This window comes from Urocampus carinirostris, chromosome 7, assembly GCF_059441175.1.
Source record: "Urocampus carinirostris isolate Australia breed hairy pipefish chromosome 7, RoL_Ucar_1.0, whole genome shotgun sequence".
Taxonomy (NCBI): Eukaryota; Metazoa; Chordata; class Actinopteri; order Syngnathiformes; family Syngnathidae; genus Urocampus; species Urocampus carinirostris.
In genome coordinates this window covers 37,643,805-37,671,076 of record NC_142355.1, presented here as the reverse complement: position 1 = coordinate 37,671,076, position 27,272 = coordinate 37,643,805, and the positions used below count along the sequence as shown (strand labels likewise).

Below are 27,272 nucleotides of genomic sequence, written 5' to 3'. Positions count from 1 at the left end.
GCATTGGCTTAAACGGCAAAACAAAGCCTGCAATTGGCCGAAAAAGATGTGTCAATCATCAGTTGAATCGATCACTATTGGCTAAAGTTATTCGGAGGTCAAGGGGCGGATCCTTTTTATCATTTACAGGCTGGCATTGGCTTAAACGGCAACACAAAGCCTGCCATTGGCCAAAAAAGATGAATGTGTATAGCACGTGGCTGACGGCATAGAAAAAGCATTTTTTTCTATTCTGTATTTGTAAATATTTTATTCTCCTGGATTTACTACCCTCACGGATATAAGAGAACATTGGCTGCACATTATTATGAACACAACGACTTCGGTGAGCTACTCCGAGTTTTATTATAACATTGGTAAAATGGCGGCGCCCTCTGTTGGCTGCGGCTGCATCGGCTCGCTACAACGGGTCAGGTGCATCGACATTTCGTTCTGTGTACATTGTTACAAAGAATGACAATACAAAGGAAATTATTATTATTTTTATTATATTGTTCCTGTATCTTGTTTCAGACTGAACTCGATGTTTCTGTGATAAGCAGTGCAGATAATGGATGGAATGGAGTGTCTATTTTTAAATTAAACTCAATTCCAAGTGTTTATTGTCATATGCACAGTAAAGTTGCGAGCGAAAAAGAAAATAGAAACTAAGGAATGGTTGGAATTTCTTGAATCCCAAGACTTTAACCTTCCGAATGATGGAACGATGCATTTGAGTGACATCGTACGGACACCGCATCCGCACGTGTTCTCGACACGTATTGGCGTCTTTGCAAGCTTTGGGAATGTTAAGGGGGTAATAAGTTTGACTGAACTATCTGACTGTTTTGTCGACGTTCCCATTGTAGCGCCTTATAATCCGGTGCGTCTTATGTATGTCAAAAATAGGACCAAAAACTATTTTTTCGCCCTATAACCCGGTGTGCCTTATAGTGCGGAAAATACGGTATATATATTTTTTTTTAAGCATTTTTGAAGGGGCGTCGCTACTTCATGGTTCCACGTTTGCGGGTTCAAAGCTTTGCAGGTCTAAAAAATAATAATAATAGAATAAAATAATTTAAAAAAAATATACCGGTATATATATATTGGCAGCACGGCGGCGCAGTGGTTAGCGCATGTGCGGCACAGTTCTAAGGTCTTGGGAACCTCCTGTGTGGGTTCAAATCCAGCTACCGGACTTCCTGTGTTGTATGTTCTCCCCGTGCTTGCGTGGGTTTCCTCCGGGCACTCCGGTTTCCTCCCACATTCCAAAGACATGCATTTCAGGTGGATTGGCCGGTCCAAATTGTCCCTAGGTGTGAATGAGCGAGCGAGTTGTCTGTCCCTGCGTGCCCTGCGATTGGCTGGCAACTAGTTCAGGGTGTCCCCTGCCCACTGCCCGATGATTGCTGGGATGGGCTCCAGCACCCCCGCGACCGTACTGAGGATAAACGGTGCAGCTAATGAGATGAGATGAGATATATATATTATATATATATATATATATATATATATATATATATATATATATATATATATTTATATATATATATAAAAAAAAAATATATATATATATATATATATATATATATATATATATATATATATATATTTTTTTATATATATATATATCTATATATATAAAAAAAAAAATATATATATATATATATATATATATAAATTTTAAGCATTTTTGAAGGGGCGTCGCTACTTCACAGATTTTCACTTTTCGCGAGTGGTTTTGGTCCCCATTAACCGTGATAACCGAGGTCCCACTGTACCCGCTTCTATGAAAAAATGCAAGTTATTCTTGTGAAAAACGCCCATTGGGATTGTTATTCCCCCTTTTCTCACGTTTTCGGTGACACACTTTCATCCAAAATAGCTCCAAGATGAACAAGACGCACGCCCCGCCCCCCTGCTTACAGCTTGACCAATGCGAGGCGGGATGTTGTTACCACGGCAACTGAAGACTGAGCAGCTTCCAGAGCACAGCCAGGAATGTGTTGGGTTCTTTTTTTTTTTAATTTCACATATTTTATTTTAGATAGTCACTTATTCAGGCATTTTAATGGGACCATTTTATTGATTTTATTATTTCTGTATTTTATTCTAAATCATTTTTCACCACTTCCTTTTCAATTTAATATAATATAGAAATATTTTGAATACATATAAATAAACTATACCAAACACAACCTCCTTTACCGGAAAAAAAGCCTTTGAGCCTTTATTATGTCACAAAAGACGTAAACGGTTTTATTTTAATTTTATTTTAAAGTGGAGTTTTGCTCATTAACTTAGAAAGATTAATGTTCGTTTTTAAAATCTTATAACTAAATTCTGAAGAAATTGCTCTTCAAACAAAAGCAACCATGTTTTGAGTTCCGCTAAGATGTGTTTATTTTTCATTCAAACATATATTTGTATTTGCGTAAAAGTTGCAAATACATGTAGTCATTTTCTTTGTCACATGGCATTTGAATGTATTGACGTGTAATCGATGTTCTTATTGCAGTTGTTGCATTTTAGTCAATTAGTTAACATTTTGATAATGGTTTGAAATGGGGAATATTACAAAACTATCGTAAGCTTTTTTTATCATAACAATAGTATAAAAACGGATGTGGTGTGGGGGGGTTAAATACACGAAGTGTTTTACCGCTGTCTAGTGGTATTTTGTGGAGTCGATTCATTTTGAGATTGTTTTTAAACCGTTATGTCATTCTTAAATAAAAAAAAACACAATCCCATAAAAAAAATGTATATATTTGAAATCATGTTGTGATTTAGTATACCAGTCTGCAGTAGTAATAGTAGTGGTCGTTTTTGTTTGCAACAATATGATAAAATGATTCATTCATATTATTTTCGGGTGATTGCAATGCATCATGGGAAATCCGCACAGGTCCAAACTAGGTTCATCTGTACCAAACATTTATACATTCATACAGCATGGGCACAACAAGGATGGAATTAAAAGGGTTTACACATCTTTGGATTTATTGAATTCATTTTATTTGCTAGTTGGTCCTCGTGAAGCCGGTTGCCCAAAATAAAGATGGCGGATGGACTCCCGCCCGAAAATGACAGTTAACGCCTCTATGGTTGTGTCGCTCGCGAACAATAAGGCTCAATGAGACGGCTCTTGGAAGCGACGAGGAGAGCCTGCTCCCCACAATTAAAGAGCCCCTCCTTCCAGATGATGGTTCTTTCTTTCTTTTTTCATTCCTTTTCTCTTGTCTTTTTCGCTTTGTATTTTTCCTTTTTTTTGGTCTTTAGCTTTTTTCAAATGATTTTTTATTCTGTTTTAATTCTTGTTTTATTTTTTTAATTTTTTTTTGTTTTTTTCTTCTGTTCTTGACCCTAGCATATGATTTTACTTCGTTTTTCTTTTTTTCCCCTCCCTCCTCATTTTTCTTGTTTTTTGTTTGTTTTTTTACCACGCGTTTTCTTCTTTTTTGCTTTTTTACCCCTTTTTTGGAGGGGTGGGTGTTCTTTCCCCCTAGCTTATCATTATTTATCCTCTTATTTTTCTTTTCGTGTATATTTTTCTTCTTATTTGATACCTTTTCTTCCTAGCTTTTTATTTATTATTTCTTCTTTTGTTTTTTATCCTCTAGCCTTTTATTTCTTGTCTTGCTCCTTTTCTTGATTTTTTGTTACTTTTTCCTTTGATTTTTTTTTCTTCATTTGTTTCTTCTTTTCCAAGCCTTTTACTTCTCTTTTCTTTCCATTATCTCTCGTTTGACTTTTTTCTTTTGTTTTTTTTTTCTTCTTTTTCTCTTTTCTTCCCCCTTTTCCATTTTTGCGTTTTTTTTAACATTTTTTTCCACTTTTCTAAGCCATTTCGTGCACAACGATACATGAATAATATACAGTACGAGGATAAAAGTGAAAAATCTAAAGAGCCAAAGGAGTCGTTTTCAGTAAGCAGAGCCGAAAAAGCCGCTTCACCAAAAAGATCCCGAATCCGTGAGACTACCCCGCTCGGGCGCATGCGCCCTACCCAGGCGGCGCAGGAGGAGGAGTTGAGGGCGGGTTTATCCTCCCGACGGCTATAATGTCGCAGTGCGTCTGAGCTTGCCTTCCTTCTTTGCTTCCGTCGGGGCAACATGGCCGCTTTCCTCAAACTCTTGAGCTCCATCTCGAGGTCCACGGCCGCCGCCGGGACCTTCTCCAGGAACCCAGCCGCCGCTGCTGTGCTCTGCCCGGCTGCTCAGTGCCAAACGTCGCAACGGAGAAACTGTAAGTCAATCATTTACTATTGAGTGACCGCGGTGACGTCATCCGTTCGCTTAGCATACGCGCTAACCGGGTAGCTCATTTGCTCAATCCCATTCGACGTCTTTTCGTTTTCTTTTTTTTAGGGGTGAATGCGTTTGAAACGTCCTTAAACATTTTACTTTCTTTCTTATTTTCTGTGTTTTTTCTAATGCATAGCTCCAGTTTCGCTCTTTTGTATTATTTGCGAGCCCATCTTTTGTCTCCCCCATTCAAAGTTATCTGGGGGAAAAAAGGCGCATTAAAGGCATCACGATCTTTTTTCAATAAAGTGTCGACTAAACCAAAATGTTTCAAAACTAAACAGTCGATTTTAATAACTAGAAAAGAGTCGAAATGGTTGTTTTAACTGGAAATGGACGAGGATGAAAGTAGGTGACACATCCCTGCGAGGTCGCGTTCGGGGCGAAACTTTTCCTTTTAATTCCAAGGTCAGAGACGAGACGGACAAAAATGGACGCCGGGCTCCTAAAATAACCATCTCTTTTTCATTTTTTTTTTATGTGACATTGATTTCAACTTGAATTACACAAATTATATTCTCCATGTGAAAAAGATTGTGATTTAAACACATTTGCAATCACTATTGGATTTTAGTTATCTTAGGAGTAGCTGAATTGTATTTAGTTTTCTCCGCCAGATTCCAAAATAAAAATTTTCCGTCATATGGTTTTTCAAATGTTTTCATTGATATTTTATCTTTAAAAGTGGGACAGACAATTGAAGGAGACAAAGGACTTAGGTAAATAATTACCATGAGAAAAAGTGGGAGATGGAGGTATAGTAACGGTAGAACATACGAATTTGAGTATTAAAAATGATGACCTATTTCTGTCTATATTTTAATGAGTTTTTCGTAACAGCGATCTTGATTCGAATTTGAAAGTAAGCCAAATCTATTTTGGAATAATTAATGCAATTACTTTTCTATTAGGTTTGGTCATTGTGAGTTGTGGAATTCATAGTGATAATAGTTATATTGATGATAATTTTATGTAGAAGCACCTTTCAGGACTCCCAAGGTCGCTGTACACAGAATCTAGAACAGTGATTGCAATAAAAACAAAACACCAGATCACCAGTTATGTTCTAGGAATTTGTTAGAAATTAATTATCAAAATGTACGGTTTACCAAATTGTTCAAATTAGTTATCTGACTCCATTAACCAAACAGAACCTACATTCACCCAACAATCATGCGCGCTCGTTTCTTGAGAGAAAAATGAACAGGAAAGCCGACATCTCACACGGGGGGAGATTTTGTTCACAACATCCGAACTAAGTGTAAATAAAACAGGAGATGGCTGAAGTGACGTTAGAGTGTGTGTGAAACTTTCTCCTAAAGTCCTTTAGCTTTCTCTTATTGGCCCACGTCTCTCTGGTGTCTCGGCTCCTCCCATGGGCGTGCCAAGGAACTGTTTGCGCCCATCGTTCTCACAACACTGCGCCTTGATGTCTGGCTTCCCAAAACATCACATCCACGAGTCCTGTTATCAAAATTCAAAATATGCATTTCGAACAGCCTGCCCTGACCTTGTACATTGAACTAAAGCACAGGAACTGACTAATTTTAGATGGATAGTTTATTCATCCCCGTAGGGAAATTCACACTTCCAGCAGTATCCTTGTGTTGAAAAATAAAATAATAAAATAAGAGAAAATAAAATACAAAAATGCCCAATATAAGGTGTCGATATAGAGTATTTGAATAGTGCTACGGAAAATATACACTGTATTAAAAATAGGGTAATATGCAAATGTGGGGTTTAATGTGGGCTTTTACTCTCCGGGTGGAGTTAAAGAGCCTCATGACAAGAGGAAGTAATGATCTGCTCAGTCTCTGCAAGCTATTTCGAGTAGAAACGCAAAGTGAAAGTAACCGAGCAACCAAAACTCTTGTGATTGCGGGTTTTCAAAGGTCAACTTTGTGTAGTATTATTCTCTGCCAGTGTAGTAGTTGCATGTCGTACGTCTGCCTCACACTTTTGCAGTCCAAGTAAATAAACAGCGGGCATATTTGTATTTCCCCTCCTATTTTTTAGTATTAAGTTTTGTAAGATTTTGGAAATGTCAGCTGGAGGATAAAAGGGCGTTCGAGGTGACCCAGCTCATCCTGACTTATCTGCATTGAACGATTCTCGGTGCGTGATGATAAAAACATTGGATTTTTCGGTGCTTCTTGTGCTGTTTCTCTGTAGATCTGCTATAGAATCTCTAAAAATTGTGAGAGTGTGCACTCTCACAAGCTAGCTCGACATTGTAGCGCTCGCCCTTCATGGCTGCCTGTGTTGATCCAGCTATGCTTGCATAACAAGAGCCACCCCCACCCCCTATTCTCTTCTCCTCCAGTTGAAGGGGATTTAATTCTGTGTAGGATCAAGTTGTCGATCCAAAAGAAGGTTCTTTACCCACAATGCACAACTCTGGGAGTTTTCAGTTGCGGAAGATCCAAGTTTGCATGCTTGAATCGACAAGAATTCCCACAAGAATCCAGTAAGGAACTAAAACGTGGGTGGGCAACATTTGGAGTCTGGGGGGGGGGGTGTATTGCGCTTCTAAATTTGGCCCATCCTGGGGAATACACACACATCCATCGTTTTTTATTTGTTTTTAAATAGATTTGTCTTTTATAATCATTAGATGGATATATGGATACTTTATTCATTATCGTAGGGAAATTCACACTTCCAGCAGTCTCCTTTGTTGTTTATTTTCAGGATGCCCTCTGGGTGCTTTGTTGTAGTTTAGCCACAGCGGAGTGGATGACGTCACAAGCTGGTCCAAAAGTTTGACGTCCCTGCAACAGATGGAAATCTTTTGTGCCCAGGGTTACACCACTTCATGTTCGTGTAGATAGCGAGTCCACCTCCTCTCCGCTTCCCGCAGGCCTTTGTGTCTCTGTCCCTAGACGTGAGCCATGTTTCTGTAAAACACAGCAAACCGCACTCCCTGTACGCTTTGATGTGATTCACCAGCACAGCCAGTTCCTCGGTCTTATTTGGTAGAGTTTACATTTACCATTACATTTGATATTCAGTTTTGTAGTATGTTTGTAGTATTTCTGCAGTATTTTGAATAGTTTTGTATACGTTATCATAATTCTTTCTATTTGATCTGCTTTGTTGTAAAAGATATATTTTGAGAAACTGTTCTGGTTCCATTTAAGTGTAGTTTACTTCTAGCGATGAGACGCATTGTTTTTAATTTCTACTTTTTGAAGGGGGTGTGTATTCTTTTTCTCTTTTGACTGGATTTAGTCAGAATATGTGTCTTAAGCTGAACTTAATTCTGCCCAAGTCAATGATTCTTTGGTGCAATATCCCAGAATTGATGAAAAATTGAATTCCAATAGAAGTAGTATTTTGAACATTGAATGATCTAATGGTAATAATAAGTTGGTTGTGTTCGTAACTTAAACTTTTCATGCCTAAACGGGGAAAGGCCAATTGCAGTTTTCCCGTTGTCTGATAAAGAAAGCAACTGTAATTCAAGGTGAATATTTTCAACAGTTAACATTATTTTACGCAAACACAACTTAAGTGAGCCCACATAGTTATTGGCTAGTCTCGAAAGAATGCACTTTTGTGCGTGAATGATCCAAACTGAAATGTTCCACAGTGTAAACTTTTCTCTTATTCGTGTCTTTCTTCATCACAAAGTGCACGACTTGTTAAAATCGGGCATCTTTTTTTAGAAACAAAAAAAATGTTAATGGGTTCTCTACAAATAGTACTGGTGGTTTGAAAATGCTTGAATTTTAATATTGAGTTTGAGGGTTGAAAAATGCTTGTCAATGCTTGAAATCCTTGCCATGTTTCCCGACAAGTCTTCTTGTAAATGCCGCTGACGCTGCTTGCCTTCTTGATTAACGACAGCTGTCATTAGTTTGTACGACGTTGTCCTAGTTCTCAGTCCCGTGCTCTGACCTGATCTTCACCTCAGAGGTCGGGCTTTGTTAGCATGATAGCAGTTTATTTTGGGTCGAGTGTTTTGACAGGTGGACCCACAGCTGCAGGAACCAGAGGGGGCAACATAGCTCACGTGGGCTCGCTTCCATAAAGGAAGCCTCTTTATTTTCTGCTCCGAAACAAGCAAAATGAAGGTTCTGGAGTGGTGAAGTCAAAGTTCAGAAGTCACAATATAAAGGTGATAACTGTCATCTGGTTGTCATCACCATCTTCAATAACAAGATCGTGCACTGGAGGCTAAGAAATGTCATTTACCTTCTGCTAATTCACCACACTTTTGTTGTGGCTTACTAATGGAACCAACGTTTCAACCCTGGGTTGTCTTTGTGCCATATTCAAATTGGCTCGAGTATCTGAAACTTGAAAGTGCCAAAAACCTCTCACAGAAATCAAGAAGGGGAATTTTGCGGCACTGTATATTTGGAAGTTTTGCATAAATATTCGGCTCACGTGCCAGAAAATGTATTCATCAGCACCAGCTTTGTGTCATTTAAAACAAATACTTTGTTTTTCTGTTAGATTTTTTGTTTCCTTTTTATTTTTCCTTTTTATATATTTTTTTAACTTTCATATTTCTTCTAATTTTTTCGAATCTTTTTCTTTGTGAAAGCCTTTGGGGGGAAAAAAAGAAAAAGCTCCTTTTGATTCTTCGTAGTGTATGTAAGGTTTTAACATTTCCTAAACTGCAATCTGACTCCAAGACACTTCACGTGTCTTGTCCAAACCCTTACAGGTGGAGCATTTCCAGAAGCCTGAGAAGTTATTGAGCCGAATATAGTCCACATATTAATTTATTTAGCCGAACCACATAGTTTAACAAATCAGGTCTGTGCCTGTGCCAATTACAATCGTGTGCAGGAGACAGAGTAAATGGCGGGGGCTTCCGAGTTGCCCACTTTTATGACACATGGTGATCTAATGTCCACGCCCCATGACTAGGCCACTGGCTGATTAGTCCGCGCCGTGTTGTTGCAATTATACCAATCGTCCTTTGAAGCTTGGGAGAAGGATGAGAGGTCATGGCTCTCTGGACAGAATGGGGCATTATACACACATTCTTTTTCCCTTGATGTACAACCGCACCGGGTTGACGAGATTATCATTAATCTTATCACCTCCGTCTACAGATTAGCTTGTCTGCTGACAGGATTAGAGCTAAATTGCTTCACTTTCTGTACAGGAAAGCACATTTTACAATAACGCTTACCTATTTTTTTCACAAATGCAATGGATGGTTTGATTGATCCCGCCTCCGCTGTGATTAACAGATGGCGACAAGCGAATCAAAGTGGCTCAGCCGGTGGTGGAGATGGACGGAGACGAGATGACCAGGATCATTTGGGAGTTCATCAAGGAGAAGGTGAAGCCAATCGCACTATTTTTAAATCGGAGCGTAAGGCGGGGGCGGCTCGCATTTGAGCCAATGGGTGAGCTTGAGGGCACAGCTAGCGGTTGGATTCATTCCAGAAATTTGCTGGTTGCCTGTGAAGCGCTAGATGGCGTGTGGGGGTTGTGTTCATTCCTCTCTTATTCCAATGATTGCAAAAGGATTTCTGCTCGAAAGAAGTATTTGTCCACCAACTAAGTGGGGACGTTTGCTGGAGAGCAGATCCAGAAGGAAACCAAGTAAAAAGAAAGATGAAGAGAGCGGTTCAGTTGGGGACTTTGAGTAAAAAGTTTTAAAATAAGAATTGAATGAATGAAAAACTTTATTCGAACATTAAAACAAAAAACAGAACAAAAACAATAACTCAACAACAAAAATAATGTTCGAAAAGTGGTAGTAACAAGCAAATGCTTAAATACCCTACCCCTTCATCTTCCCTATTAAATACACCAATGCTAATAACGACAATAGTAATAATATTATTAACAGTTATGATATAACAATAGCAACAATAACACAAAGTTAACCATAGTTCTAGACTCACTATTCCCAATCTCTCATATCACCCATTTTTTTCATCTCTGTATTCCGCCATTAATGTTTTTTTGTATTTAAATTTGAGCATGTAAATATTTGGACATTCTTTGATCACTTGTAAATTGTTCCAAAGTTTGACTCCACACACATACTTTTCCTGGTGGTTCTCACCTTTGGGATTATGAATTTACCACAGCCCCTTAAGTTATAATTTCCCTCTTTCCGAATGAATAATTTATGGATGTTTTCTGGCACTATGTTTTTGTTGACCTTAAATAGCAGTTGTGCAGTGAAAAAGTGTACAAAATCATCCAATTTTAATAATTTGGACTGCGGGAATTTTACTGTGTATGGGCCTGTGTTTAGGATAAAGTCACCCCCCCCCCGCATAAAAAAAAAAAAGTGGCTTGTTACCCTTATAGGTAAAAGGGAGCAGATTTGACAGAATGGGAAATCAAACTTTACTAGGACGGGACTTACCAGGTAAAATAAGGAAGTCGCGTCATCACAAGAGACCTAGTGTTAAGACTGGACCCGGCTGGATTTCAAGGTAATATGATAAGATTGGGGTAGACTCGTCAGAACACCACTTAAAAAACATGAATGAGTGATGCTTTGAAATTTCAAGCAAACACACAATGTGAATACTTCTACAATCGAAAAAGAAGCACGCTGTTGACATTGCGGAAGGCTGGAATCCACCGAGACGTTTGACTTTCATCGTATTTGGAAGTATCGTTGACCGTCTTTCTCCCGTAGCTGATTTTGTCTAACGTGGACGTGGAACTGAAGTATTACGACCTGGGTTTGCCGTACCGCGACCAGACGGACGACCAAGTGACGATCGACTCTGCGCTGGCCACCAAAAAGTACAGCGTGGCCGTCAAGTGCGCCACCATCACCCCCGACGAAGCGAGAGTCGAAGGTACCCTTCCCGCAAAATGCGGTTGCGCTACCCGAGGGCGTCGCCATTACAAAAGAGCTTTTTATGCGCTACGTTTGGTTCTAACCCTCCTATTGCCCTTGGGTCAAAATGAATTATATTTTATGTCATTTTTAATCGTTAGGATTTTCCTAGGTCCCAACTGTAGAAACATAAAATGTAGATTTTTATTCACTTTTCTGCGTACGTAAGCTGGATAAAAATAGTACAAAATAAACAACACAAGGGTCACTGTCTTTTGCAGACTGTAAGTCACACCGGCCAAAGAAATGCACAAGATGGAAAACCTATATACAGGTCTCATTTTCAGGAGGAAGCCAACACCAAAACATACATGACATCTTAAAAGTCAAAGAACGACGGGCTGTACGTGATTGACATGTCTGTCTATTTCATTAATGAGTCTTGTCATGTCATGTTTTTTGTATAGCCCTTAACACAAGGAGTCTCAAAGGGCTGCACAGACCACTGACATTGCACAATAAAAATCTACAAAAATAACAAACATGTCAGTGTTCATTTTACCTCTGAAAAGTAATGGGTCCCAGGGACTCGCATGCTCAAAAATCTATGGGTCCCAACAGAGATCTTTGGGTCCCCAAAATTTAGTGTATCGCGGTTGAAATTGTAAATCGACGACAAATATATAATATAAATCTATATATTCATGCAGTTTTAATCATCACAGTTAATTGGTAATACAAAGCAGTTATCACTTCAAATTTTTCAGTTCATATATTCTTTGTGGTTTGCTGTCCCGCCATAGTTGTAATGCCTTCTCAAAGTCCAATCCATTATCATCCTCCTCATAGCGTAACCAGGAATATAATTTAATCCATTTTGGCAGAAAAGTCTTTTTCTTGCTAGGATTCATTTGTTTACAGTGGAACCTCGGTTCTCGACCATAATCCGTTCGAAAACCGATTTGGTCGATCACCGAAAATCGTTTTTGCCATTAAAAGTAATGTAAAATCATTTTAATCCGTTCCAAATCCTTGAAGGCTTAACATGAAGCTAACCCAGGCTAATCGTACGTTCGCGTTAGCGTAATCTTCCGTACGATAGATTACGCTAACATAAACGTGTAAAAATAAAAAAATCAGGTCGTTTACACATCATTTAGCACCGGGGTCTCCACAACAAGTGGTGAGCGGTTAAAGGATAATGAAAAGATTTATGAATAGGATTTTTTACCTTTGTGGTGGTCTGCAGAAGCCATGCTCTATTCCCTCGAAAGAAGGGAAACTCGCACATCTTGTTCATATTTTGCTATTATTTCTTTCTTAAATGCAATAGTTGTACGCACTACTCTTCTTTTTTCACCTGTAGCAACTTTGCTGCTAGCACCGACCTTCTTCCGGGGCATAATTAGGGGTTAAAACACTCCGTTCACCGATATTAAAAACAAAAGCAAAAAGAAGTGCGCGGTCACGTGACAACAGTTCTTCACAAGGGGTGGGGGCAATCTACACCCGTACGCCGCTCAGCATTGCCCCTAGCGTATCGGCGTTCGAACTCCGATTTTTTGAACGAAAAGCGAAGCAAGAATTTCTCAATTTTTGGTCGAGAACCGATTTGTTCGAACTGAGAGGCGTTCGAAAACAGAGGTTCCACTGTATTTTCTTTCGTCGAATCGTTCGCTTCAAAACGCGTGTTTTCCTTACCTTCGCGGTCTTCTGAAGAATTTCTCCGCCGTTTTTTGGTGCTGGAATTATTGCCGTTGTTACCACTTTGTGTTATGTTTCGATTTATTACCGACACTGAAGAAAATACCAATTTTTTGTTGATTTGCACCTAATACCAACTGTTTTTTTGGAGGCATACTCTTCTTTCACTCTACAACCGCCACAACAATTACGTCATCTCGAAGCAACGAGATCTCGTTTGCACGAGACCAAAACAACAATGGCGGATCTGCCTGACAAAGTTTGGAGTGCGGTAAATCTTTGTTTAAAAAAAAAAAAAGTAATCGGGTAATAATGACAATTTGGTGTCAAAAACGTTGCGTCCCCAGCAAAAATGATGTGTCTAGGACGCGGGCAAACGAGAACACTGATGTCACAGAAGTCCCACAAAAATATTGGAGAAATGCCATAAAAAACTACAGAAAGGTCCTCAAAATACACCCACAGTAATACTAACAAAAATGGCAAAAATACCGACAGGTATACGACAAAATATAACCAGAGATGCTATAAAAAACTAAGTAAATACTACAAAACATTACCATTACTAAAACATAGAAAAACTAATACGGAAATACAACAAAAATACTGCAGAAGTAACACTACAAAAATATGACTGCAGAAATACTAAAAACAAATACGACAAAACTACCGGTAGATATCAAATTAAGTGTGTATAACAGGGACCTAATGAGCTTTTTAAGAAAATTAAGAGTATCCTTAAGAACATGTTAAGCCAATGATCATTTTCAGCCCAAATAACTAAATCCCATGACATTTTCATCCGCCACATCAGACTCCTTGTCGCCTCGCTTTCTGATCTCGGGCTGTATATTTCGCCATTTGCAGAAAACTATTTTCATTTGCCGTTTTTCTTTAGTTGTCTCCGTAAATCGCCAGGATTCATGCCCAAAAATGTAGTGGGTGGCACAATCGCCTATCATGTGAAAGATGGAAACGCATGTTGGCCTGGAGAGAGACGGGCGCCACCAGGCTATACTTGCCCATGACGCATCACAGGAAATACTTCCCCACCAGTCTGCTTAAAGAATCGAATCGATAGAAAAGTTATGCAGAGTATTTTCACCTCGTATAGAAAACACTTTTGAGCGAGATGAAAATATCGGCGCCTTCTGAACGTTTGCCTCCACCATTTCTTATCTATCGGGATGCATTCTTTTCAACTTGCACAAAAGTGATTTCATACGAGGTGCAAATTTTCTGTACTTATCCATCCATCCACTGTCTTATGCTTATCCGGGGTCGGGTCGCGGGGGCAGCAGCCTTAAAAGGGAAGCCCAGATGTCCCTATCCCCAGCCACCTCCTCCAGCTCATCCGACGGGATCCCGAGCCGTTCCCAGGCCAGCCTAGAGACATAGCCTCTCCAGCATGTCCTGGGTCGCCCCCGGGGCCTCCTACCGGTGGGACATGCCGAGCCACCTCAACTGGCTCCTCTCACTGCGGAGGAGCAGTGGCTCTCCCGGATGACTGAGCCTCTCACCTTATCTCTAAGGGAGATCCCAGACACCCTGCGGAGGAAACTCATATGGGCCACTTGTATTCGGGATCGCGTTCTTTCGGTCATAATCCAAAGTTCTTGACCATAGGTGAGGGTAGGAACGTAGATCGACTGGCAGATCGAGAACTTTGTCTTTCGGCTGAGCTCCCTTTTCACCATGGTGGACCGAAAGACTGCAGATGCTGCACATACCAGTCTGTCGATCTCCTTTTCCACTACTTTATCCAACTTTCCAAAAATGAGACTCCACATCTTTTTAGTGATGTTAGCTGGAGTGGCGTACGCTAAGGGAGGCACTTGATTTGTCGGCACAGGCCTAGAGCGCTCTCTTGTGGAACTATGAATCCTTGGGAAAAACCCGCAGTGTCTCGCGAGTACACAATGGCACTGTGTCTCATTGCAATATCGATTTCCACTTTTATGCCACCAATTGACATAATTATGTTGCGGCGACAAATCTGATTTCGTGGTTGATGCTGTTGCCAAATGACAGATGTTCCCATTTTTCCTATTTGTTTTCAGGGAACCAGTGCAAACGATGGAATATTTTTCCCGTTTTTTTGCAAGACAACAAAATCGGTCGAAATAAGGAAGCTTAAAGATTTCTTCCTTGCTTTCAGAGTTCAGCCTGAAGAAGATGTGGAAGAGCCCGAACGGCACCATCCGTAACATCTTGGGGGGCACTGTGTTCCGGGAGCCCATCATCTGCAAGAACATCCCCCGCCTGGTGCCCGGCTGGACGCAGCCCATCACCATCGGCCGCCACGCTTTCGGCGACCAATACCGGGCCACCGATTTCGTGGTGGACCGCCCCGGGAAATTCAAGATGATTTTCGCCCCAGCCGACGGATCGGACGCCAAAGAGTGGGAGGTCTACGATTTTCCCGCCGGGGGCTGCGGCATGGGCATGTACAACACCGACGAGGTGAGCCATTCAAATGCTGAATTGGCGCTATTCAGAAAAACGAGCCCTGATAAGAGTCATTCAAATGTGCCCCAAGGTTGAGAATTTGGTATCGGCTTTACGTCAAATGGGGCTGACATGGTCGGCCACCATCTTGCTGCTAAGGGTAGCCCTAAAAAACAAAAAACAATAATCGTTAGGGTTAGGTTTTTTTTATTTTTTTTTTCTACTTTTTCCTGTTTCCCTTTGACTTAACTTTTCATTTTCTTTTTCCCATATCCTCTTTACTTTTTTTTTTTCCTCCCTTTACATTTTTTGCCATGTTTCCTGTCTCTCCTTCTGGGTTTTTCTTTCGTGTTACTTTTTCTTTCTTGCCCCTTTTTCTACTTTGTTTTTTGTTGTATTTTCTTTCTTCCCAATTTCTTTGTCATTATTGCCAATTTTATTGCGTCTTGTTTACTCAAGGCTCAGCAAAAATAGGATCATTTTGCGTTTTGGTTACTTTGAGTCTCGGTTCTTTTTGTTCTTCCATGTATTTTCCATTGACTAGAACATTACGTTCGTGTTGTAGGGGTTTTCTATATAGTCGAAATGTGTCTTGTGCTCGAACGAAGCAACTATTTCACCTTAGCAATTAGAAGTCGGCCCAAGTATTGCTGTAGGGTTTTACTAACTGTGACAAGAACGTTAACTATTAGCATTAGCACCTCCATCCTTTTCATGTTCATGTTGTGGGGATCTTTATATTGTCGAAATGCGTCTTTTGTGCCTGAATATAGCAGATATTTAGCTTTACCAGTTAGCTGCGAGGTGTTTAGTCATCGGAGTTGTTTTCTTCCCATACTAGTCAATCTCGGGCTTCGCTCACAGTTGCTTCCAGTACGCCATCAACAAGAAGTGGCCGCTCTACATGAGCACCAAGAACACCATCCTCAAGGCCTACGACGGACGCTTCAAGGACATCTTTGAGGACATCTTCCAGAAGTCAGTCACACTTTCGTCCCTAAACCATTCCTCGCCCTCAAAACAAGAATCAGTGTGAAACAGTCCTCTTCAATGTCGTTTATATTAGTAACCTACGCTGAATATTATAATCACCAATGGTAAATTATTTTTTTAAGCACTAGATATTTATTCATCAACAATGGGGAAAAAGATGTTCAGTTTTTGGCATCGATTGTGTTAACTGGTTTATTTTAAACATTTGAGTGACCACTCACCAACTCACCACGTTATACAAACTCAACACTGCTCCCTAGCGACCAGAAAGCATTTAGTTTGCATGTCTTTAAAAAAAATCCTAACTTGATCGAAATGACCTCGATTTTTTTTATACATATTGTATTTTTCAGACTAGAAGTGACACCACCCCAAAAAAGAACAAGTAGAATGAAAAAAAACAAGTTTCGTTTGATAAAATCCTACATGGAAAACATGCATGTCTTCTTGACAGACAATTCAAAATAATGAGAAAACCGGGATACAAACGTAACGTTGGACGATTGACATGCCTGTTTATATCAGTCACGGCGTAACACATTATTCCGATAACTAGCATGAAGAACATGCTTACCGAACTAGTTTCACTCCAAATCACTAAGTCCAATGACTCTTTCCTCTACGCCAGGGGTGTCAAACTCAATTTACCTCGGGGGCCACACGATAGAACAAAGATTCTCTCGGGGGCCGGACTAGTATATTAGAGGGAAATGAAAAGAGAGAAAGAAATAAGACAAAGTGAAGGAGAGAAAAAGAGAGAGGGTGGGACAATGAAAGAGAGAAAGGGAGAACGAGAGAGAAGAGAGAGAGAGAGAATGTGAGAAACAAAAAAGATATAAAGACAAATAGTGAGAGAGGGGGAAAGAAAGAGAGAGAAAGGAATGATATCCAAAGATAAATAGAAAGAGAGAAAGAGGGAAGGAGAAGGAGAGAAGGGGAAAGCAGGAGAGAGAGAAAGAGAGAAAAGGAAAAATGGAAGAGGGGGCAAAAGAAGGTAAAAAGACACAGAGAGAAAAAGAGACAAAGAGAAAGAGACACAGAAAGTGATAGAGAGACACAGAGTAAGAGAAAAAGGGAGGAAAAGAGGGAGAGAGAGAGAGAGAGAGAAAGAAAGGAATACAAGTACAGTGTCTTTGTGAGAGGCACCTGGCTTTGGCAACATCAAGTGGACTTATTTAGACCTGCAGCTCGTTTTTCCCTTGCGCTTCACTGGGCGTTGTCTCGCGGGCCGGATTCACTCCCTTAGCGGGCCTGATCTGGCCCCCGGGCCGCATGTTTGACACCCCTGCTCTACGCTGTCTCTGTCAGGCAGGGGTCAGCAACCTTTTTTGGTGTGGAGTGCCACTTTCAAATTTCTTAGTAAATCAGTGTGCCACATAGAGATTAAAGACTCGCACATTTTTTTAATATCCAACTGAGATGTCATTTTACACCAGTCCAAATATACAACATGGATATACATTTTAATCGTATAACATATGTTTTTCAACCCTTTTTGAAACAAGGTAGACTTTCATTTATAAAAAAGTTCCGAGGCACACCGTCCGTTGAAAATGTTTGAGAATGAAGTTGTGTCAAATATTTCACTGTACTACCTCATACGCAGATACTTAGTATAAAAAAATAAGAAAATAATACTTAAAAACATAAAGCACATCGTTCTTTTTCATTTTATTTTTTACAATGCAATCTTAAACCGCTTTGTTAAACTAAGTTATTAAATGTACTGTGCTACCTCAAGATCAGATAATTGGTACATAAAAAGTATATAAAAATCTACTGCCACCTACTGATATGGATGACTATTACAGTTCCTCATCTGAAGATTGCAAAAATACTGAGTAATGGCCTGATTTTTTTGGAAAGAAAATTGGGCAAATTCCAGCGGCACACTAGACAAGGTCTCACGGCATACTAGTGTGCCCCGGTACACTGGTATAACTGACCAATCTATCTCCCACTATTCTTGTTCATTAATAAACTACAAAATGAATGTGAATAACAAGTGCACAAACAGCACGGTCATTTTTTGCACAAAGCCTTCTTCGTCGGTCCACGCTGGCTGGAAAGAACGAGATGTTTTTGCTGGAAGTGCAGTCATGATTCGTTCATTTATCGCACGCCGGTGTTTCTGTGGCTGCGTTAAAACACTAATATTTCCTCCTCTGCGCGGCGCAGACACGCACTCACACACGAAACAGAGGAGGAGGGTCGCTAACTGAAAGTCTCTAAATAACACAGTGCGCAACTGAAAATGTCTAAATTTCAGGTAAAAATGCGCATTTTTAAAATATAATCAATATTATTTTGCTGTGCCACTGCTGGCACACGTGTCATAGGTTGCCGACCCCCGCTGTAGAGGATGTGCCGCTTCCTTATTTGGCCTCTCCGTGGTTTACGTCAGATGTCAATTCCGTTTCTCACCAGTAGATAACAAGCTTTTAAAAATGCATATTTCACTATTTGCGTCTTGTAATCAGCTTTAAATGACTTTTTGAAAAATGTTTTGCGGTGCCTTTTCGTTCAGTCATCTTTTGTTTTTGTTTTTTTTATTACCAGTGTGTGTCCCTTGCATCAACATAGGCGTAGAGCGCCCTATTGTGGTTTAGTGTGAAAATAACATCTGAAGTTGTATACCCGGTTATGTGTTAATGACTTCACTGAAGATTCTCATCCGGAGAATAAGTACTAGTAGGCAGGATACTACAACACTCGGACATGGCTGGCCTACAAAAATGTATTCCTCCGGGCCACTGGGGCAGTGCTAGGGACCTTGAAGCGCGGAATTACCGTATATCATTTCTCCCAACCGTTCCCCGGTCCTATAGGCACTACAAGCCCGAGTTCGACAAGCTGAAGATCTGGTACGAGCACCGCCTGATCGACGACATGGTAGCCCAGGTCCTCAAGTCTTCGGGCGCTTTCGTCTGGGCCTGCAAGAACTACGATGGCGACGTCCAGTCCGACATCCTGGCTCAAGGTGGGACCCCGCCAAAGACGCCCATGGGCCCCCAAAGAGGTCTGACTTGCGCTTGGCTTCAGGTTTCGGTTCCCTGGGCCTGATGACCTCGGTCCTGGTGTGTCCCGACGGCAAAACCATCGAAGCGGAGGCGGCTCACGGCACCGTCACCAGGCACTACCGGGAGCATCAGAAGGTCTGCTGCTTGACGCCCTCTGCTCAAAAACGAAAAAAAAAAAAACGCAGAAAACCATGATGGTAGAACTAAATGATGAAACTATGGAGGCGGCGGACGAGAGCGCACCAGAAAGTTGGCTCCGTTAACGGTCTTTGCTACCACCTTGTGGTGAAAACGAGTAAGAACCCCAAGCTCGGGACGATCAATTGTGATTAAATGTAAAAAAAAAGGGGGGGGGGGAACATTGCAAAAGCAATGGTCATGTGATATAATTATCATTTTGAAATATCAGTAACAATTTTCATTATAAAATGTTACGACTTAAGGAAAAATTATTCAAAATTATTAAAATTTTAATAAAAACAATACAAATTAAAATAACTATGATAAAAAGAAATCAACATGTGTAAAAATTTGGGGGAATGAAATGGAAAACAAAGGTGATGATGACAAAAAAATGAGTACTGTATTTTTAAAATGACAAATAATTAAAAAAAATGACACTAAAATAAAATGCATTGAGACTGACAATAATCGTACTACAAATAAAATGGCTCACGATATTAAAGGAAAAATAAGAAAAATAATCCCAAATAAAATAATAATACAAATAAGCTATTCTTTTAAATAACAAATGTTTAAGTCAGAATAACAATGTTTAAAATAACAAATGCATTAAAAAATAGACGATAAATCGAACGAACTAACTTTATTTAAAAAAAAAATAGTAACAAACTTAATTATAAAAATAAAGTGACTTGCCATAATAAAAGAATAAAATTATGGTTCTAATGACAAATAAATATAAAATCTTTTTATATTAAACATTTTAAAATTATTGACGCCCAAAGTTAAATACTTAAAAAATTGAAATGATTAAAATAAAAATGTTAAACCACATATAGAGATATATGATTTGTAAACATTTTCAAAATAACAGAAAATGACCTAAAAAAAAATGTAATAAAAAAATAATCGTTATCTGAATAAAACTACAATGAAATGTAATGGTGTTAATAAGAGACTTTATCACCAAAAATGACGATCATAAAAATCAAACTGGAAGATAAATGATTTTAGGATAAAAAGGATTGGTATTAAACAAAACTGTTTACCCATTAAAAATGATAGTACTAAACTATGGGAATGGCATTATGAAGTACTAGGCTCTACCGCGCGTCCAATTAAAACCCTCGATACAAGGCTTCCGATTTTCGTGAATGACAAAGATGCGTTTGAGGACGTCGGTAAAAGTGAGCGCCGTCTCTTCCAGGGAAGGCCCACCAGCACCAACCCCATAGCCAGCATCTTCGCCTGGACCCGAGGCCTGGAGCACCGAGGGAAGCTGGACGGCAACCAGGACCTCATCAAGTACCTCCAATTCACTTGAGATCAGGGCTCTCCAAACTTGAGCCAGCCTGGGGCTCCCTTTTTCTCACTCGGGAGCGCAGAAGGCAGATTTCTCGAAAAGAAACTTTGCTAAACGGCTCAAAAGGTAGCCGGATGGCTAAGCCAAAAGAGTCATAAGTCAACTGAAGAGCCAGATTGAAAGCTGAAGATAACTAGCCAGAAAGGAGGCCAACATTTAACTTAGTAACTAGCAAAAATGGATCTAATGTAAGAAGCTAGCTGGATAGCTTGCTTAATAGCTTAAGTCAAGTCAAGTTTATTTGTATAGCCCTTAATCACAAGGAGTCTGGGCAAGACCAGGGCTGCACAGACCACAGATTATTGCAAACCACAGACTATTATGACACCATCCCCTGATCTAATACCGACATGAGGGCGAGGAAAAATGAAGAAACCTCCACATGAGGTAATCCCCTCCAGGATGACCAGGCTGCAATGGCTAAATCTTCAGCCTCCCCTGATAGGACCCGGCACACAAACGGATTTTGTAAGAGCCTCACAGACAAAATGGCCATTTGTAAAATAAATTGTTCTAAAGAAATATTGCCGTATCTGTAATCAAAAGTAATCTAAAGAATCGTATAAGATAGTAGTGACCTTGACCCAGATTTTTTATAAAAAGATCAAAACTTGATTGGTCATCTCGGGAACACATTTTATATCACGGGTTTGACCACGCTTCATAAATTCATATCTTTTAAATTCCAAATGCACCAAGACAGAATTTTTTTCCATTTTTTTTAAAGAGTTCTGAGGAAAAGTGACCAGATCTAGACCTAGGGCAATGTTGAGTTCAATCATGTCTTGTGACTCAACTCTTTAATTCTGTGGTAGTAATTGTTTGTTTTTAGTGGATAATTTCAGATGGGGAACAAATGACGGAATACCAGTGGTTTAAAAATAACTGTTCGTATTAATCGAAACCTTGCTGTGCAGTGTTGGGGAAAAAAAAATAAAAGTGCGGCTTATCAGGTGCGCCTTTATAGACTGGAAATACAGTACACAAAATCAGAAATGCCTAGTTGAAAAAAGTATGCTTCTACCGATGTTATTCTTTTTATACATTATTCTTGTTTAAATGTAAAACCAGATTTCCAAAATAAGCTATTTTTTGTTTTATTTTTTATTGTATTGCAACCCTCGGTCTCACTGCAGTTTTTATATAGTACAGTATAAATAAATAAAGGGGGTTCAAGTGTCACGACCGGTACAAGCAGGGGACCCAAATGCTTTAACGTTTCCCACAATGCTTCACTAAGCTTAAACGGTAGCTTTTTTTTTTTTTTTTTTTGCTAGAAAGGTAGCCAGATTGAAAAGCCGGATAGAAAGTCCATCTATTGGAATTGACTTGAGCTGTCAAAAAAATCAATAATATGAAAATATTTCCCTAATATACAAATAGATTCTCATTCTACTAATTGCTTCAAAAAAAGATCGATATTTGAAATACATCCGTATCCACGAACTGTAATATATTTCTTAATGATTAAAGCTATGGTTCAATGAACTCTGGTGAGCCCTGGTCTCCCATTCCCCAGTATTGCTTTTTTTTCTTAAAGTGTCTTTGTGTTGTCTGAACATTTGAGGTTCTCTCAAACCCTGGAGCGCGTGTGCGTGGAGACTGTGGAGAGCGGCACCATGACCAAGGATCTGGCCGGCTGCATTCACGGACTCTCGAAGTGAGTCCCGTCTTGAAGTCTTTCACTCGTTTTTTCCCCCTCTCCCCCGACGCTCGAGCGCGTGCTAATAGGTCCTTGTTTCCTCCAGCGTGAAGCTGAACCAGCACTACGTCAACACCGGCGACTTCCTGGACGCCATCAAGACCAATCTGGAAAAGGCTTTGGGCAAGTGAAGGACTCCCCCCACCCCCCACTTATTTTTGGTACCTCCTTTTTAAATTCAAGGTCAACCCATCCACTCGTTTTTCATGCCAAGGACGAGAGTTTGTCCCTTTAGGGGACGTCGCCGTAGTCGCACTTTATGACGCCGCCCTCGTAGCCGTCTTAGGACGTTTTGTCTCGTGTGAAGTTTTCTATTCCGTACAAGAGCCAAAACGCGAAGTTATTTGCTAATAAACAGTTTGTCTGACCCTCCAAAAATTTTCCGATTTCTTGTTCATTCGAATGTATTTGGTGTACAAAAAAGACGAGTGAATCCCCTCCTTTATTCCCAAACACCTCATACAGAAACACACACAGGTTAATAACTGGTCATAGAAATGAAGTCCAATATGATTGTGGCAAGGCACAGACTAACAAGGTAAGGAAAGGGATCTCAGCGAGGCTTATCCACACTGATAGGGAGGGCAACAGATGACCTCAGGATCAGTGTGGGCCTCCAAAATGATGAAACACTGAAATCTATAAATAGTAGGGCTGCCATCTTGCTGCCAAGACTTCCCTCAAAACCTGCCTTCTTGGTTTTCTTTCTTTTGCACATCATTTTATTTTTTTTTTATTTTATTTTATTTTTTTTTTTGAAAGAAATAAAAGATCAGAAACAAAAATGTGAATGTATTATAAAAAGGTTCCACTGTAAGAAATGAGTGGAGCGGTGTTCAGTGTTCATTTTACCTCTGAAAAGTTGGGTCCCGGGGACTCGCATGCTCAAAAATCTATGGGTGCCAACAGAGATCTATGGGTCCCCAAAATTTAGTGTTATCGTGGTTGAAATTGAAAATTGGCGACAAATATATAATCTCATCTCATCTGCCGTACCGCTTATCCTCATTAGGGTCGCGGGGGGGGGGACACCCTGTCCTGAACTGGTTGCCAGCCAATCGCAGGGCACACAGGGACAGACCACTCATTCGCTCATTCACACCTATGGACAATTTGGACCGGCCAATTCACCTGAAATGTATGTTTTTGGAACGTGGGAGGAAACCGGAGTGCCCGGAGGAAACCCACGCAAGCACGGGGAGAACATACAAACTCCGCACAGGAAGTCTGGAGCTGGATTTTGAACCCACGACAGGTTCCCATGACATGAACTGTGCCACACAAGCGCCAACCACTGCGCCGCCGTGCTGTGTTCATTCAGTTTTAATCATCACAGTTTATTGGTTTATTAAAATCAGTTATCACTTCAAGATTTTTCAGTTCACAACAATATTGTACATTATACGAAATAATATTGCTGAAATAATTATATTAATCTATTTTTATTCAGTTTTAATCATCACAGTTAATTGGTAATACAAAGCAGTTATCACTTCAGATTTTTCAGTTCACAATATTGTACATTATACGAAATAATCTTGCTGAAATATTCATCTATATATTTATGCTGTTTTAATCATTAGTTAATTGGTAATACAAAGCAGTTAACACTTCAGATTTTTCAGTTCATATATTCTTCGTGGTTTGCTGTCCTGCCACAGTTGTAATTCCTTCTCGAGGTCCAATCCATTATCATCCTCCTCATAGCGTAACCAGGAATATAATTTAATCCATTTTGGCAGAAAAGTCTTTTTCTTGCTAGTAGCATTCTTTTGATTATTTTCTTTCGTCGAATCGTTCGCTTCAACACACATGTTTTCCTTGTCTCCGCGATCTTTCGAAGAATTTCTCCGCCCTTTTTTCGTGTCGGAATTATTGCCGTTGTTATCACTTTCTGCATTATGTTTAGACTTATGACTGACACTGAAGAAATTACCAATTTTGGGTTGATTTTTCACCTTCCCTCGACGACGACCACCACAAAAATGATGTAATCTCGAAGCAACAAGATCTCGTTTGCCGAGATCGGCGTGAAGACAAAAACTCGAACCGCGAGACAAAAACAACAATGGCGGATCTGCCTGACGAAAAGTTTGGGGTGCAGTAAATCTGTGTTTAAAAAAAAAATGTAATCGGTTAATATTGACAATTTTGTGTCAAAGAAGTCGCGTCCCGGGGACGCACGTTAATTTGACACTATGCGTCCCCAGCAAATATGATGCATCTAGGACGCGGGCAAATGAGAACACTGGGTGTTGTAAAAGGATAGTGGGATGTTTGGACCCGTTCTAAGGGATGGGCATGGCACCGTATGATGCTGCAGGGGTAAACCAGTGAAAGCTGTCGGGCCCTGCTATTGAACAGAAGAGTGTGTTGTGTCACCCTGACCCCAGTGACATGGCAGCTTTCTTGTGTGCCATTTCATCTTGAAGGATGAATTTTAATTTTTGTGTTTTCAAGGTTTGAAATGTGCTTGAATTTTGGGAGAAGTGCTTATAAATGCTTGAAATTGTTACTCATGTTACTCAACAGTCTGACTTTAATAGGATTAAAAGAAGAAAATTACAAGTCTGTTTAAAATGCCAAATCTGCTCTCTCGTGGCTTTGTTTGGCCATCGTATTTCTTCTTCCCGAGTGATTAACGGCAGCTGGCGTTAGTTTGTACAGTGTCATCGCCGCCTCCCCCGCCCCCTAGCATCTGTTTAATGGCCTGAAACTGCGTGCATTGTCGAGGCAGAATGGTGGATTTTATGTCCATATTTACCAGCCGACTGATTCAGATTCAGATATACTTTATTGTCATCCTAGTACACGTGTATACAGAACGAAATGTCGATACATCTGACCCGCACAGTTTCCTTAAATGTGCAGATATAAATAAAATGTTATATTGAGTTGGAGTATTGAAGTACTACCTCATCTCATTAGCCGTACCGCTTATCCTCATTAGGGTCGCGGGGGGGCTGGAGCCCATCCCAGCCATCTCTGGGCAGTGGGCAGGGGACACCCTGAACTGGTTGCCAGCCAATCGCAGGGCACACAGGGACAGACAACTCATTCGCTCATTCACACCTATGGACAATTTGGACCGGCCAATTCACCTGAAATGCATGTTTTTGGAACGTGGGAGGAAACCGGAGTGCCCGGAGGAAACCCACGCAAGCACGGGGAGAACATACAAACTCCGCACAGGAAGTCTGGAGCTGGATTTGAACCCACGACAGGTTCCCATGACATGAACTGTGCCGCACAAGCGCTAACCACTGCGCCGCCGTGCTGCCCTTGAAGTACTAATAATATACTAAATAATTATGGCCATGTATAGTATTATACAATAGTGCAAAGAGTGCAACAGTAGCAGCTAACCAGATGTGCAAAATGGGCAGTCAGGTAAACAGAAGAAGATTGTAGATGGTAAGATCTCAACGGCACTAATGGGAGCAGCATTGGCTCAGGTAGGTAGATCAAGAGGTCGCAGGTTCGACTCCCGGGTTCTCAGTCTTATATGTCGAAGTGTCCTGGGGCAAGACACTGAATCCCTAATGCCTTCGATAGCAGGTAGTTGCTTTGCAGGGCTGACGCTGCTATCGGTTAGTTGCTGTGTAAAAGGGAAAAGTGTGAAGCACATCGTCAAGCAATTTGGACCTGTTTGGATGGATTCTCTTTTTTTAAGACCCTTTTTCGTTGTGCACTTCCAGCCTCAACCGACCGTCAGATTTGGGCTCAATTTAACCCACAATAGAAATTAAGGTCGTCTTCAGAGGATCTAGAAATAATCCAATTTTTTTTTGTTTTCGATCTGGTCTTAAGAGGTCAAAATGAAAACCCTCAAAGTCGTCTTTTCAATGTCCTGAAAAAGACCTTCTATCGACCAATTCAATTTCCACAGAACCTCAGGTGTGTTTCAGTTCTTTTGGATGACTGATCGTTGCCTCAGCTGATCTAGTCCCTTTTAGTCCCGATTCAGCCCTGATATGGACATGTTTTCGGTTTGTGTTCTGACTATTGTGCCACGGACAGACTGAGGAGACCATTTTTTCCTCATGCCATGAGGCTCTTTAACTCCACCCGGGGGAGTAAAAGCCCACTTTTGCATATTACCCTTTTTATTACAGTGTGTATTTTCCGTAGCACTATTAAAATACTCTATATCAACATGTCAAATTGGGTATTTTTGTATTCTTTCTTTTATTTTATTTTTCAACTCAAGGATACTGCTGGAAGTGTGAATTTTCCTATTGGGAAGAATAAAGTATCTATCAAATCCGGGCTACTCTTGAGGCACCATTGAGCCCTGAAATAAATGTTAAGGAATTTGGTGGTTTAAATCCATATAACGAGGATCACATTCGTCTTTTTAATGTCTCGAAAAATACCTTCTTTTTTCCCAACCATTTCAAGACTATTTTGGGATGGGGCGCGGGTGTCTTTTGAATCGCGTTCATTTGTTTTGCACGCGATGTCCACGTGGGGGCAGTATAAAGCAAGCTTTCGAAGTATTTTATAAACGCAGTGGAAAAGCATGACGAATTCTTGAGACACCAATTTGGTTTGAATCTTCTGCGTTGTTTAAGACTATGAACTTGTCAAATGAGTATCGTGTGGTTTTGGGAATCAGCACCTTGTTAGCAGGTCCATTTTTGCCCCCAGGCACCAAAAAAAAAGGATATCTTAGTATAGTGAATACAACATCTTGACAAACATTCTAGGCTTCCATAACCATATAGAGTCGTACCATTTCCATTATATGGCCCTTCAATGTACACTTTATTGTTTTCTAACCTCGAAACTGGAG

General features: G+C 40.2%; 1 protein-coding gene across 1 annotated transcript; it reads left to right on the top strand.

The window, feature by feature from the left end:
* Positions 1–4,018: 4,018 nt before the first annotated feature.
* On the top strand, positions 4,019–22,855 carry idh2 (isocitrate dehydrogenase (NADP(+)) 2). The gene is made up of 10 exons (XM_088340879.1): positions 4,019–4,230; positions 9,503–9,594; positions 10,918–11,083; positions 14,927–15,231; positions 16,058–16,194; positions 19,038–19,189; positions 19,252–19,364; positions 20,620–20,717; positions 22,343–22,435; positions 22,524–22,855. The coding sequence occupies exons 1-10, from the start codon at positions 4,098–4,100 to the stop codon at positions 22,606–22,608; spliced, it is 1,374 nt and encodes a 457-aa protein (XP_088197005.1). The 5' UTR covers positions 4,019–4,097; the 3' UTR covers positions 22,609–22,855.
* The last annotated feature ends 4,417 nt before the right edge of the window (positions 22,856–27,272 follow it).

What these genes read in the sequence shown, in the direction of transcription:
- idh2 (XM_088340879.1), top strand. Translation starts at nt 4,098, where the DNA reads ATGGCCGCTTTCCTCAAACTCTTGAGCTCCATCTCGAGGTCCACGGCC. An exon ending in TTTGAGGACATCTTCCAGAA is followed by an intron (nt 16,195 to 19,037) that starts GTCAGTCACACT and finishes CCGGTCCTATAG; the next exon opens with GCACTACAAGCCCGAGTTCG. An exon ending in TGCATTCACGGACTCTCGAA is followed by an intron (nt 22,436 to 22,523) that starts GTGAGTCCCGTC and finishes TGTTTCCTCCAG; the next exon opens with CGTGAAGCTGAACCAGCACT.